This window comes from Bos indicus, chromosome 22 (genome assembly GCF_029378745.1).
Source record: "Bos indicus isolate NIAB-ARS_2022 breed Sahiwal x Tharparkar chromosome 22, NIAB-ARS_B.indTharparkar_mat_pri_1.0, whole genome shotgun sequence".
Classification (NCBI taxonomy): domain Eukaryota; kingdom Metazoa; phylum Chordata; class Mammalia; order Artiodactyla; family Bovidae; genus Bos; species Bos indicus.
This window is the reverse complement of record NC_091781.1, coordinates 16558528-16574051: the sequence shown is the minus strand read 5'-3', so window position 1 is coordinate 16574051 and position 15524 is coordinate 16558528. Positions and strand designations below refer to the sequence as shown.

At 45.5% G+C, this 15524-nt stretch overlaps 1 protein-coding gene across 1 annotated transcript in view; it reads left to right on the top strand.

The window, feature by feature from the left end:
• IRAK2 (interleukin 1 receptor associated kinase 2) overlaps nucleotides 1-15524 on the top strand; it is a 56224-nt gene that overhangs the window by 29034 nt on the left and 11666 nt on the right. Inside the window, exons 3-9 of the mRNA XM_019984860.2 lie at nucleotides 569-715; nucleotides 6625-6716; nucleotides 8539-8733; nucleotides 8816-8880; nucleotides 11165-11279; nucleotides 12813-12922; nucleotides 14849-15044. Coding sequence (XP_019840419.2) covers nucleotides 569-715; nucleotides 6625-6716; nucleotides 8539-8733; nucleotides 8816-8880; nucleotides 11165-11279; nucleotides 12813-12922; nucleotides 14849-15044 — 920 coding nt within the window. The remainder of the gene's footprint in view (nucleotides 1-568; nucleotides 716-6624; nucleotides 6717-8538; nucleotides 8734-8815; nucleotides 8881-11164; nucleotides 11280-12812; nucleotides 12923-14848; nucleotides 15045-15524) is intronic.

The following is a 15524-nucleotide window of genomic DNA, read 5'->3' as shown; positions in this document are numbered from 1 at the left end:
GGCTGCTATTTTCAGGCTTCCCATCTCTAAAACAGGGAAGGATGCACGTGTCTGCACTGCTCATGGAAGGGGAAGCTGGAAGACGGGCAGTACTTTTATACTTAGGGGCTCAACTAGGGACTCAGTGGTTCCCCGATGTGTTCAGAGAACCTCATGGTCTACAGAGCCCTTTCATGTATGCGTTCTCATTCCCTCTTCCTGACAGCCCTGTGAGGGAAGCAAGCAGATGTTATCATGACTATCACTTCTGTCTCATAGGTGAGGAAACAGGCTCGGAGAGAGAAGGAAAGTGACTTATCAAAGGTCACACAGCTGGTAGGATTGGAAGTCAGGTGGGTCTGACTCAGAGTGCCTGAGATGGACGGTCGCAGAGATTGTCGGGTCCAAGCGCTATACATTACACGCGGGGAGGCCAAGGCCCAGAGAGGGAAACAACTTTCGGGGGCGCATGAATCTGAAGCCAAGCCCAGACTCTGAACCAAGTCTCTAGATTTCTCCATCCAACCTCTCTATGGCTAACCCACTTCACTGAATGATAATAGCTTTCTTTCTTCCTACCTCATTTCAGGGAAACCAGTTCTTGAAGTCAAGTCTTCCATCCCAGACTTCTCGGACACTGTGAAGCCAGGAAAGCCTTTGGCAGCTTCTGTAAGAAACACTGAGGATAAGCAAGAAACGGGGCAGCCTGTGAGGCCACCCACCTTTCCAGGCTCAGGTAGTTTTAATTAAACTTAATTTTTTAATTTAAAGGAGATTTATTTAAGGAACTGTTTTATCTATGAGGATATTTAGCTCAGAGTATAATAGCAAAAAAATGGAAACAACGAGTGTGGGTGGCCAAATTAATCACAGATGGCGGTAACAGTAAAATCCTGCTAACAGTGACATAGGGATGAATATACACGGGCTTCCCTGGTGGCTCAGATGGTAAAGAACCTGCTTGCAACGTGGGGGACCTGGGTTCGATCCTTGACTTAGGAAGATCCCCTGGAGGAGGGCATGGCAACCCACTCCAGTATTCTTGCCTAGAGAATTCCCATGGACAGAGGAACCTTGTGGGCCACTGTCCATAGGGTTGCAAAGAATTGGACATGACTGAGCAACTAAGCACAACAGAGCACGTGTATATACACGTGGAAATATGCTCGTGATACGCTGAGGTTAAAAATGTCAGATGACAGAAGGATATATGCCATCTATTACCTTTTTTTTTTGTTTGGCCTCACTGCACAGCATGTGGGATCTTAGCTCCCCAACCAGGGGTTGAACCCTGAATTGGCAGAGCACCTGGGAAGTCCCGCATTTTTGTAAAAAGGAAAAAGAAACTCAGTAACAGAGGGCTTTGTATGTGTTACACACTGTTCTAAATTTATCCTTCAAAGATGTTGACCTTTTTAACCTTCAACTGACTGTAGGAGTTTGGTATTATTTTTCTCCCCATTTCACAGATGAGGAAACTGAAGCACAGAGAGGTTTTCATCATGTGTGGTAAGGAATCATACACCTTGGAGTTGCCACCATGTAAATGCTTATTAAACGTTAGCTGATCTTAGGAACATTCCAAGCACCCCAGCTAGGTTGAGTCTGGAAAGTTAATTCTAGGCCGAGTAGTCTGAATTATTTCCTATAGCCTATCATGTTCATATGCTATGGGCCCAGGTATTTTACCTTTGGTTCCCCAAGACCCAGCACAGGCTCCGGGCAGGGAGCCTACTGACCTCTTCATCTGCCATCCTCAGGCCCCTGGCCCTTGCAGCCATGTTGGGGGTTGCCAAGGGGCGCTGCCTGCCCCATAGCCGTCCTCCCCTCTGCCTGGTAGAGATCTGCTGCTTTGTTCTGTGGAGTTTGAGTATGGAGCGTGAAAGTGACTTGCTCAAGATCATGTGGGTAGGAAGTAGCATCTGAGCCATGTGATTTGAACGCTCATGTCCCCAGCCACTACACACACCACTGACCCAAAGCTTCTCAGCCCGCTTCAGTTGTCTCCACCTCCTTGTCCCCTGGGGAGGGACTCAGCCAGCAGGTGACTTCCCCAGGGGACCCGTTCTTCATGCCATCCTTCCCACGTCTCCCCCGGAGTCCCACCCACCTTCTGTTTTTCTGCAGTCTCCTGAGTAGAGAGCCGGAGACCCCAAATCCACGAAACCTCCCAAAGTCATTGATGTGGCCCCCGAAGCCAGGGTCAGTGTCGGCTGAGAGGAGCAGGCATGGGCTTTTGCATCTGGCAGACTTATATTTGAATCCCAGCTCTGTCCTCTTATCAGGAGACTGACTACTTTAGCCTCTCTGTACCTCATTTTCTTCATCTAAGAAATGGGCATAATAATAGAAACCATATCATCCTGTGTGGGAAGTAATTATACACCTTGGGGTTACCACCATGTAGATGCTCATTAAGCATTAGCTGATCTTAGGAATGTTCCAGACACCCCAGCTAGGTTGAGTCTGAAAAGTTAATTGTAGTCCAAGTAGTCTGAATTATTTCCTACAGCTAAAGAGTTTTTTTGTTAAGGGCAGAACTCTGATCAGTGATTAAAGATAAGGGGATATGGTCCTAAAGCTCATTTGACAGTGGTTGGTAGCCAAAGGGAAGGAAACTAATAAAATAGGGAGATTCTAGGGGAGTGCGGGTGAGGCTAGAGAAGATTACTGATAAGCAGCTTCTTTGGAGGTTCCTAAGCTCAGCTGCTGTGAAAACAAGCACCGTGTGTCTCTGCCAGCCTTCGCACCCTTTGCTTTCTTGAATGGCACCTGGAAGGACATGTTCTTAGACAAGTCAGGACCATAACTATCTGTAGACAGAGACAGGAAGTCTATTGTCTGTCTTTGCCCAAGCTGAAAATATGGGTGTGATCATTAATTTCCTCAAACAACCCAAAGCCAGTCTTCTCTTGGGAAAACCCCAAGGTTCTATTGGGCCCCAAAGTTCCAGCTGTTTCTCTCATAGGAGTGGAGAAGGTGGAGGCAAAGGTAGCTGGGGAGGAGGACTGACAGGTGGGAACGGTGCCTACTGGCAGTCACTGAATCGGCTTGACACCCTAGGGCGGAGGGCTCTTGGTAGCTAGGGAAGGAGGCATAACCTGTCGAAACTCTATGGCTGACCAAGCGGCGGGAGTGGGATTCAGCTCATGTGAATTGTTCCAGAGTTCACATCTTAACCTCTGTATCTCCTGATCTGCTGGCAGTAGGTAGGGAGGAAGTAGGGAGAGACATGGAGAAGGAAAATACACAAGCAGATGAGCCATGGACAAGTTCTCAGTACCTCCTTAAACAGATACTCCAAGCTAGATTTCAGATAAAAGGGCACTGAGCGGCTGAAATAACTGTCACAAAGCCTTACCTATAGGAGAGGCATCGGCTGTTCATCAGAACTGATTTGCTCTCATTCTATATGTAGTTTTACCAGCCTTGGTACTCCATATATACCAGAGGCTGGTCTTTGTGCTTTATGCCATCTTTTAATCTGGAAAAGAACTCTACACAGAATGGACTATTACTGTTTTCTTTTGTTGTTGTTTCTTCATTTTTACATTTGAGAAAGCTAAAATGAGGCACAACTCACCCAAGTTCAAATCTTTAGTAATGACAGAGCCAGGACTGGAGCTCAGTTCTGTCTGCTACCAAGAAAGAGATAGGGAAGCTGTAGATGCTGATGCACTGCCTGCCACATGGCAGGATCCAGAAAACTCCAAAATGAGATACAGCACTCTGCCTGCAGTGATGCAACTCAGCAGGACAAGATTTTGGTGTATTCTGCTTGAGAAAGCAAAAAATCTTCTAGAAAGATTTCTGTGGGAAATGGCACACGAAAGTTGAACTCTAGTGTTTTGGAAATGACATTTGTGTAGACCAGTGTCTTCCATGAGTGTTTCCAAAGAAAGCAAAGGCTTGTTCTTACCTGGTTTCTCAGCCTTGCAGCACTGGCCCACATTCCACTCCCTTTCCCTCCACTCTCCAAACCAGAGAGACAAACAGACTGAACCACCCTCAGTAGCTCTCCTGTGTCACAAGAGCAGACCTCAGCGATCTCCCTACACTGAGAGGCTTGGTGCAGCCCCCAGAGCAAACCCCAGGTATCAGACCAGAGAATCGTGGCTGTGTGAGGCCAGTGCAGACCTTGGTATTGCTGGGCAGTGGGAGAGGGTGAGGGACCATGTGTGCAGCCTAGTGCGGCCACCCTGGGGTGGGGGGAGCGGATTGTGCAGAAATGCAGGAAAGAAGCAGCGGGGGAGTTGAGTTGGCCTAGAGCAGCTGTCCCCAGAGTGCAGAGCCTCTGCCCGCCAGTGTGCATGGAACACAGGTGTTAGAGTGTGTGTTACATGCACAAAAGACTAGGGATTCAATGCTGAATACTCAAGATGTGAATTAGAGCAGAGTGAAAGAAAACATCGTGGGGCAGCACGGACGCATGACCCACACCTAGGAGGTGGACGACTATGACCACTGTGACTCAGGCCAAGGAAGGGCACTGAGCCGAGCCTAAGAGATGGCGGGGTGACAGTGGAGGCCTCTGAAGATGGAGCAGCTGTGGGTGGAGCACCCACCCAGGGAGCCTCCCCTCTGCATCCAGGCACCAGGGGTGGGGGCAGCTGTGGCAAGCTCAGCCTGGGGGCAGATGCACAGAGGGATCTGAATGAGCAGCTGTTCTTTGGTCAGTTATACTGCCAGCAGCTGGTCTGCAATGTGTTGCTGGTTTTACTTAATTTGTTTTACCTTTTTATTTTTTTTAATTGAAGTATAGTTGATTTACAATGTTGTATTGGTTTCAGGTATACCGCAGAGTTATTTAGTTATACAAATATATATATCTATTCTTTTTTTTTCAGGTTATTTTCCCTTATAGCTTATTACAGAATATTGAGTATAATTCTCTGTGCTATATAGTAGGTCCTTGTTGGTTATCTATTCTGTATATAGTAGTGTGTATCTGTTAAACCAAGCTCCTAATTTATCTCTCCCTCAACCTTTTCCCTTTTCCCTTTCATTTTTTTTTTAGTGGCTGAGTAAAAATACCCCATCTTCTTTATTCGTTTATTCTGGTTTTATTTTTTCCTTTTTATTGGCCGAAAGTTTAATACCTATGCCTGAGCTATAGCTCTTATTCCGAAGCTCAGTTTAAGCTGCAGTGCCCTGAGGGACAAAGAGGGTATGTGTGACTGTGTGTACACCTGTGTATTTTGGGGAGGGGTGTTTATTGTTACTACCCCCATTCTGGGGGTCTCTGGTGCAGTGTGGATATACCAACATGGTACCTTCTCAAGTGTAGTCCTTTCAAATATAGCCAGTGCTGGAAAATATGGGGGAAAAAAAGAAAACAAAAGACAAACAAAAACTCTAGAAGCAGCAGAAAACTCAGGGAGAGAGGCTTACTTAGGGTGGCCCCTCTCCTCAGAGAATGAAAGCGCCTCAGACTTTGTATCAGGTGAGTTTTGTTTTATTAGCTGCCTGGGTAAATAGTTTTGAAAAGCTGGTTCTAGTTTCACCATGGTGCTGTTTTCAGTCTTCTGAGTTAATTTTTATGGCCAAAGTTCCGCATTAATCACTCCTTTGCTGGTAATGTAAGCCAGACATACTTGAAGCAGGTGGATGAGGTCCACAACACTGGGGCCAAAGTCAGGTTCCCTTGGGAGGGCCGGCCTCCTGTTACACAGAGGCCAGGCCTGCGGGAGGACCACTTGGGTATCTCCAGAGGATGGCATCTGAAGCTCTGGCTTCTGGCCAAGGTCCACTTTCACGTGTCTCTTGTGAATCTTCTCCATTCACTAAGGGCGTGAAAGCACAAACTCTGGAGCCACTGACTGGGTGTCTTTGGAAAGGTGGGGTCACCTCTGTGTGCCTTAGTTTCACCACCTGTAAAGAGTAGATGATGCATCTGTCTCCTGGAACTGTTGTGAGGGTGAAATGAATTAGGTCAGGGAAGGGCTGGGAACAGAGCCCGGCATACTCTCAGTGTGTGTTAACTGAGCGTGCCTGGAATGCTTACCACAGCCTGGGCTTTCCTGCTGTGGCTTTACCTCCTCATGGGCTGGTTCCTCGGCCTTGGTGCCTTCCCTCCCTCACAGCTACTTGTTGCAAATGTTTCCTCATCTTGGAGGTCCAGGTCAAGTGTTCCTTCCTCTGTGAAACCTTCCTTGATCTCTAACTCACTGAGGCAGACCTCTCTTGCCTCTCCCCTGGGAGGCTGGTTATTGCCATTCCTGCCACATGGAGGTTTCTAGAAGTCAGGCTCTGTAGCTGATTCACTTGTGTCCTTCTCAGCTGCTTTCGAGGGAGGTGGGTTAGGGCTGGGAGTCCGAAGGCACAGGGAGCTCCCTTTGAAGGCTGACTTTGCCACTTCCATCAGTGTGGCCCTGGGCAGCCAGCCGCCTCCAGCGCCTCCTTTCCTCCTCCTGTCACGGGGGACTTTGTATAGGACCAACCCACAGGGCTGTGAGAAGTCTTCCACAGGGTAACATGTGAGCAGCCTGTGGGCTAGCGCCTGGCTGTCAGGAAATGGCTGACCTCATGATCGACAGTAAGTGTCACTGGCGTGAATGAGACACTGGCCGGGTCGGGGGACCAGTCAGGGACCCCTCCCACCTTCCTCCAGCATCCGAGGCCTGATCCACTGTCTCTCCTTTTCAGGACCTGCTGCAGTCAGAGTCAACCTCCCAGCCCCTCCTGAAGATGCCTCTTCTTCCTTAAAAACCAACCAGACTGCCTCAGCTGATTCAAAGGTAAACCCCCCACCCTGAGTGTAACCCCTGGCTTTGACTGTCTTTCTAAAATGCAATGTGTTTATTCCCTGAGACCAGTTTGGGTGTTAGGGGTCCGAGTGAAGAGGCGAACCCCATCGAATTACTCTGAGCTTCTAAGACTCTTAAGTGCCAACCCTCAATAAAACAGGAGAGAGGGTCGGGGAGAGGGTGAGCTTTAGTTTTTAATGAGCTTTTCCATTATTTGTGTTTAAATGAGAGCTGATAATTGGCATCCTCCTCACCCCCCGAAATATCTTGGTGGCAGTAGTCATTTGCTTAGAACATGCCTTCCCTCCAACCTTTTTTCAACACAAAATATATCTGATTTATTCTGAATTTTTAATGATTTGGGTCCAGGGTCACTAGTGACTTCTGTGAATCTTAAGCACTTTTTGCCTTTCTAGGCTCTTTCTTTCATTTAAAAATGTTTTTTAAAATCATATTTTATGATTGCAATGGTATAAAGATGAACATAATCCAAGTTGGATTAAAAATTTCAACATTTTCTTTGAGGTGAAAAGTACATTTTTATTCTTTAGACTTTGAAAGAAATTATGTTAAGACATTTTTGTGGGCCCTTAAAAGTGTCTTGGTGTCTGGCAGGGAAGCCAGTGCTACACAGATCTGGTCAGTGGAGCTTTTCCATAAATGGGACTATCACTTAAGCAAGGTGATTTATATTTTAATAATTAATCATTTCAAAGACAACTGAATAATTGGGAGAATAATCATGAAGTAATGTTAAAAGAAAACACCAGAAATCAAAACAATGTGTGTGACATGATCTCAGTTTTTATTTATTTATCCTTTATTTTTCTTCTTTTTTTGGCTGAACCGCAGCTTCTGGGATCTTTAGTTCCCAGACTAGAGATCAAACCCATGAACCCTGAAGTTGAAGTATATGGTCCTAGCTGCTGGACTTTTAAGGAATTCCCACAATCCCAATTTAAAAAAGAAATCCTCATATATCTAACTGGCAAGAAGAGGATAATGGGGTCATGCATAATTAGCCCCCGACTCTAATTCTTTAAAACTGTTTGTGAGAGCCTGCTATGCTGTGCTGTGCGTGCACGCTCAGTCATGTTGGACTCTTTTATGACCCTGTGGACTGCAGTCCGCCAGGCTCCTCTGTGCATGGGATTTCCCAGGCAAGAATACTGGAGTGGGTTGCCATTTCCTACTCCAGGGGATCTACCCAACCTAGGGATTGAACCACATCTCCTGTATTGGCTAGTGGGTTCCTTACCACTGTGCCACCTGGGAGTTCCTTATAAAAGCATATATAACTTTAAAAAATGGAAATTTATGTCTACCTATTTTAAGGAGGGCCGCTTTTCTTAGACTTACGTAGGTTATGTGGACCTGTATCCTGCTTCTCAGCATGTATACCATGTGTAGGACCAGGGGCACCAGCCCAGCCACTGACCTGGAGTGGAATCTGACTTCAGTTGTTTGACCCTTTGTAAACTGAAAATAAAAAATAAAGGAAACATTGACCGTGGGCTGGGAATACTCACATTGTAGTTAATCTATAGGTAGAAAGGTAATGTTACCTTTCAGGGTACTATGATTATCTTCGTTTTTGCTGATGAGGCAGTGAAGGCTCAGAGAGGTTAAGTAACTTGTCCAAAGTCACAGAGCAGGTTAGAAGTGGAGCTGGGATCTGTCCTTTTTGTATTCCTCCTCACTGGATGAGATGATCCCATTCACCCCTCAGCTCTGCTGTTCTGAGATTCCCTGAGGTAGTAGGGAAAATAATACTTTCCATATTAATCTCTGTCTCTTCTCTATGAATTTCCAGGATTTCAGTGCCTCCATTCCTAAGCAAGAGACACTTTCAAGCCTGGCTGGAGATGACCTTTTCTGGAGTGAGGTAGATGTGATCCAGGCAACTGATAATTTCAACCCAAGCCACAAAATCAGTGAGGGGACCTTTGCCGACGTCTACAGGGGGCACAAGCGTGGCACACCGTTTATCTTCAAGAAGCTCAGAGAGGTAGGCACTTCTTGGTTTCCAGTAAGAGGTGGAGGCTGCATGGTGAGGCTGGATTTTCATGTTTCAATGTCTTTTCCCACAGATGGCCTGTTCAGGTCCAGGATCAGTGGAAAAATTCTTCCAGGCAGAGGTGCAAATTTGTCGTAGGTAAGTCTCCTCTTTGGAAAATACTCTGTTTGATAGTGATGACAGCTAACCTGTATATGGTGCTTCCTATGTGGCAACATGTTTTAAGCATTTTCTTTATGTAATCCTCATAAGAACCCTGTAACATGGCTACTATTATAAGATTATTTTACACATGGACACATTGTGGCACAGAGATGTTAAGTGTTTTGTCCAAGATCACACAGCTAGTATGTGGCAGAGCTGGAATTTGGTTGGTTGATCTGACTCCTTCCATGCTTTTTCTCTGTAGCCACTGTATGCATGGATTAGAATTATAAAAGAACCTCGGCTCACTTGGCTCAACTCCTTCCTTCCAGTCGGGAAAGAATCTGTTTCTGTCCCATTTTTTGAGATGGACAGAAATGTACTGATTCCAACTCTAAAAGCAAATGATGACCCACAGGCTTAGCCTGGCCTAGCTCTATTTTAATGGCCTGAGAGCTAGGAATAGTTTTTACATTCTTAAAGGGTTAAACAAATAAAAAGAAGATAATTTCATGACACATGAAAAGTATGTGAAATTCAAATATCAGCATCCATAACGAAGTTTATTGGAACCCAGCTGTCCTTATTTATTTCCGTGTCATCTGTGGCCGCTCTTTCGTGATGGTGCACAGTGGGGGAATTGTACCAGAGGCCAGATGGCCTACAATGGCTAAAATATTTACTGTCTAGTTTTTTATAGAGAAATTTTGTTTACCTCTGGTCTTGAGCAATAAGGGCCTTCAAAAGTCATCCTCAAACCTGCATTTTATAGATGACGAAACTGAGGCTGGAGAAGTAAAGTGAAGCTTCCATCACAGAGCTTAGTGGGGGCAGGGGCACTGGGAAAGAGAAGGGGAGGACATTTGCAGACCTGGACACTTGTCCTGCCCCTGCTGTCATTGCCTGATGGATTTAACACACGCATACTAGGCCTTTGCAGTGTGCTGGACACCAGCTGTCATTTGAGCTGGCAAGTCACTCTCCGAGTTTCTCTGCCAAATATGCAGTCTCGGGAAAGCAGTGTGTGATGACTGTGGTATATTTTAAGAAATAAAGAAAGTTTTAAAGAGGAAAATAGAAATCACCGATTTTCCATAGCATCTGTAAATTACTACTACAGTATTCAGATTTTTATATATTTTCTTTAGTCCTTTTTCTCTTCATATATATATATATGACTACACACAAACACACACACATATACATATATACACATCCTTAACTACACACACACACATGCACACACATGCACACTCGTAATGGAAACTGGAAATCTGATTCCCTTTCCATCTTGGTATAGAGCCTTCCTGGAGTAAGCAGCTATTGCTTCATTCATTCATTTGGCAAGTGTGAGTCATCAAGGCCTTTCTTGGTTCTCGGGAGTGCAGACATGCAGAAAACACAGCGTCCGCCTTGGGGAGTTCATGGTGCCGAGGGGAGAGTGAATGTAAATAACTGGTGAGGGTGGAAAGTGTGCGGTAGTGCAGTAGGATGGCCTAGCGGGAAGCGGAGAGGGGCTGAGGGGCAGGCAGGTGGCCCTTGAAACAGTGTTCAGGAGAGTCCATCAGCATCTGCCTCAAGGTGGAGGAGGGAAGAATGAAGGGGGTGTTTTCAAAGCTATTTATGACGATGAAAGGTGACTAATTAGATGGGAGAGGTAAGGAGGTTTCTAGGAAATTGGATGGTTGGTGGTGCCCTTGGGTGAGCAAGTAACTAAGGCTGGAGAATCAGGTTTGGAACTTGTTGAGTCTAGGTGTTCACCTGGAACATTGGGATGCAATTTGACATTCAGGTCTGGACTGTGGGTTGGACCTGGAGAGATGTAGGGGTGCTCCTCATAGAGAGGGTGCACTTTGTAGAGGTGAGAGATCCCTGATGGAGCAGCTTATAAAATGAGATGATGAGCCCATCCAGGGAGACTCAGGTTTCAGAGAAAGGCTGAGGAAGAGGGTCTTAGTGGAAAAGGCCAAGGAAGAGCTGTCAGAGAGGCAGGAGAGTCAGGAGGGAACAGTGACTTTCAATCGGCCAGAAGAGGATTTTGTGAAGAATCACAAGTGGTTGGGGTATCATGTACTTTGAGTTCTTTGATTTCAAGCATCTTGAAGGCATGCAGTTGTCATCTCTCTACCCTCAGGAGTCAGAGCATTTGGTACCTGGGAGCTTCCTGGTGGCCTCGTGGGTGGAGAGGGCAGAAGAGGTGGAGGAGGCAGGAAATGGAGCTGTCTTTGATTATTCTTTCTGTCTAACTCCTCATGCCTGCACTGATGCCTAATTTCAGATGCTGCCACCCCAACGTCTTACCTCTGCTGGGCTGCTGCACTGGAGAACAGTTTTACAGCTTGATTTACCCATACATGGCAAATGGTTCTTTACAGGACAGACTCCAGGGTCAGGTAAGGGGCTGGGTCATGGTCAAAGAACAGGACTAGGCAGCATTCACTTACAGAATCAAGGATTAAGAACTTAAAGGAATCCAGAGGGGAAGAGGGCCACTCAGCGGCCTTTAAGGAGAGGAGTTGGGCCAAGATAGATAAGATCTGGCTAAACATCTTCAGGAAAAACCTATTTAAAAAGTTTTTTGACAAAGAGGCATTTAAATCAAGAGTAAGACAAAGGTAACCCATAGCACTATATTATCCAGTATTGTTCTGAAGGTACAAGCCAGTGCACTAGGCAAGAAAAAGAATGAACAGATACAGAGTATGGAAAGTGGAGGTACATTTTTCTTAAAAATGGTATTCTAATAAATTCCTATTTGTTTGTGAATATATGGAATATTTATGGAGAGATACAGGAAACTGGTACCTTGACTGCCTCTGGAGAACTACATGTAGACGGGGCTCAGGTTGGGAGACAAACTTTTACTACATACTCATTTGACCTTTTGCATATCATACCATATGAGTGTTATATCTATTAATGTTATAATTTTTAAGACAAACAAGCCTCCTTCCCATAAAGTCCTCAAACAGAGTGACAAAAGTTATTCCACAGCAGAATTATTGCTTCCCTTGGGAGGGATAAAAGTAGTTATTCATGGTATAATAATGATTGTTAGCTTTGCTGAGCTCTCACTGTGGGCAGGACACCGTGATAATGGCTTTGTACATCTCCTTCAGGCCTTGCCACCACCCCAGAGGTTCCCCCATTTTCAAAAAGAGGAGTCTCTGCCACAGAGAAGCAAAGTAACTTACCCAAAGAAACACAGCTGATGGGTATCAGGGCAAGAGTTCATGTGGCTCCAGATTCCAGAGTTTTTGAGAAGAAATCTATTAGCAAGGCCAGTTCTTAGAGGACGTAGAATCTAAGAGGTCACCTAAAAAATAAGAAGGGATTTTTCTTGGACATTCAGCCTTAGAACAGCAGTGGAAGTATAGAGGGCTTTAGACCACCCATAATCTCCATCAGCTCTTGTGACATCTCTCCAGATACTTATAAAATCAGCTCATGTGCTTGATGTGCCAATGTAAGGTCCTTAGTTCCTCTCCCAAGCAGTCCCTCTTAGAGACGAATTCCAGAACTGCTGCATGATAGTCATGATAAAAATAGCTGCTATTTAGTGAGCACCCACTGTGTGGCAGGTACTATGCTGAGGGCATACCATTCACTCCTTTGAATCCTTACTACAGCCTTAAAGCATAGGGATTAACGTTTCTATTTTATATCAGAAAAAACTGAGGCTCAGAGATGTTGAGTGTCTTTTCCAAAGTCACACAGCTAGTGGGTGTCTGGGCTGGGATTTATACGTAGATCTGTCTGATGTCAAAACCAGTTCCCTGCCAGTAAACCATGCTGGTTGAGCCCTGTTGTTGAGGACCTGAGGGCTGGAGGAGAGACAGGAGCCCAGGACTCTGTCACTTTAAAGTCCATTGAGACTTTAAAAAGGCACAGATGTCACTATTTTCTCCTCCTTTTCTTTCTCTTAGGGTGGCTCAGACCCTCTCCCCTGGCCCCAGCGCATCAGCATCTGCTCAGGACTGCTTCATGCCGTGGAGCACCTGCACAGCTTGGAGATCATCCACGGCAATGTCAAGAGGTGAGAGAGGAGGGCTGAGCCCCGCCTCAGGCTGGGGTGGCAGGGATGAGGCCACACACACTGCTGGGTCCCATTCCTTTCCCTTTGTCTCTCTTTTCTTTGACTTTCTCTCCCCTCCTTGCCTTTCTTGGATCTCTTTTTCTTTGCTGTTCCCTGGAACATCAGTGTTTCTAGGTTGTACTCTGTCTCTGGTTGCCGTCAGCATGACTCCCTATCTCCCTAACAAAGGTATTTCCCCAAAAAGTTTGTTGGTATTTACCCACAAGCCTTCCATTCCCCTGCCATATTTCACTTCCCCTCCAGCAGCCGATCTGGACTGGGTCCTCGAGCTGTGGGCTGTGGCTGCCAGGCTCCCTGGGCTTCTGAGACCTGCTTTCGTTCGTGCATCTGTTGTCACAGATCCTGTGACACAGGTTAGGTGTGCACCCCAGCATCTCAGTACCGTGTTCCCAAGACTAGAAACATGGAGAGGGATTCCAGAAGATACCAGAAGATCTGGCAACAGTGACCTCGAAACCATAGCATTCGCACTTCCCCAGAGTTCTGTCCTCTTTTGGCCAGTGGAAGCCTTTTCCTCTTTTCTCCCCCCTGATTTTTATTGAATTGTGCAAACAATTGTAATAGCAAGAAAGGAAGTGAAGGGACAAGAGGTCATCCTGACCCTATTACCCTGACGTGGCCTCCATTTCTCTGCTGTTTTTCTTTTCCAGCCCTTGCCCACACAGATATCTCAGCCCTAAGATAGCACTATTACCTGATTACCAACTCATAATCTCTTTTCCCCCATGATTTAAACATTTCCTCATGTTGCATGTCATCAATTTTTTGGCACTTCTTAGTCTTCCGTTGAAGGTATTTGCCCATAATTTACATAATGGCTCCTAATAGCCAATATTGGAATTGGTGTCTACTTTTTTTGGGTGACAAGACAAAAGGATTTATTGAAAAGGGATGTTTAAGTGAACAGCAGCAGGGTCAGGGAACCCGGGAGAACTGACCTCTGTATCTACTTTTTAAAAACCATTTAGGGTTAGTTTGAATATTTCTTTTAAAGGTTTTGTTGTTATTTTTTTTGATGTAGGTCATTTTTAAAGTCTTTATTGAATTTGTTACGATATTGCTTCTGTTTTATATTTTGATTTTTTTGGCCATGAAGCATGTGGGGTCTTAGCTCCCTACCCAGGTATTGAACCTACACACCCTGCATTGGAAGGCGAAATCTTTTTTTTTTTTAACTTTCTGTTTTGTATCGGGGTATAGCCGATTAACAATTTTGTGACAGTTTCAAGTGAACAGTGAAGGCACTCAGCCATACATATACATATCCATCCTCCCCCAAAACCCCCTCACATTGGAAGGTGAAGTCAATCACTGGACCATGAGAGAAGTCCCCAGTTTGAATATTTTTATACATGTAGGTTAGTTTTTAAAAATTAAATTTTTTTCCTTTGGAGTACTTTCTGAGAGTATTCATTCCTGTAGATTAGATGCTTAAGTCTAAGAATATTTTTACTGTTCGTCTTATTCCCCATGATCTGAGCAGGTTCAGTCCCAAAGAATGCTGGTGTTTAGACTTGAGTCAGCAAGGCCACAGCTGGGGGTTGGAACAGCTTCAGAAGAGATGGAGCCAGTACAGCCTCTGGGCTCAGGGCTGATATCCGTGGGGATAAGGATGGTCGTGCCTCTCTGGCCACCAAATGTCATTTCTGGGGCAGCAGGACTGATCTTATCTTCCTCCCCATTTGCTGGTGGAGGTCGGCTCCCAATCCCCACCCCCCATCAGGACTGGCTCATAAACTTGTTGAGGGTCTTCAGTGACCCTCGTTGGCTGGTTCACTACTAAGCTGCTTTCCAAAAGGGTCTCCACGGCAACCTCTTCTTGTCCACCTCCAAACAAGAAGGTTCTCTCTGCCTTCTTTCCCACAGCTCCAATGTTTTGCTAGACCAAAACTTCACCCCCAAGCTGGCTCATTCGATGGCTCACCCGTGTCCTGTCAACAGAACATCAAAATACACCATGATGAAGACCCACCTTTTCCAGGCCTCCACTGCATATCTTCCAGAAGATTTCATCAGAGTGGGGCAGCTGACAAAGCGAGTGGACATATTCAGCTGTGGAATAGTAAGAGCTTCCTTCTGTGCTCAAATCAAGGCCTGCACACATCTGTCCTTCCCATGGCTCCTCTGTAAGCACAAACTAGAAATATTCCACAAAGTACAGCAGGAGTTGGCAAATTATGGCCTGCAGATCAGAACTGGCCTACGGCCTATTTTCTATGGCCTGTAATTAAGAATAGTTTTTATATTTATAAAAGACTGAATAATAACAACAACAGCAATAATAAAAGAACGTGTGACAGAAATTGTTTGTGGCTCACAAAACCTAAAATATTTACTGTCTAGCCTAGAAAGTAAATATCTCTAGAGATATTTACTTTCTAGAGAAAGTTTGCCAACCCTTGAAGTAAAGCTCCCCCTCCCCATGAGTGTCCAGATTCTAATAGGCTACAGATAGCTCCTGACTTCTCTGATGTGCATTCAGCCTGCCATCTAATTATCCATCCGCTTGTCTATTTCTTCTTGTTTGTTCATCTGTTTAGTC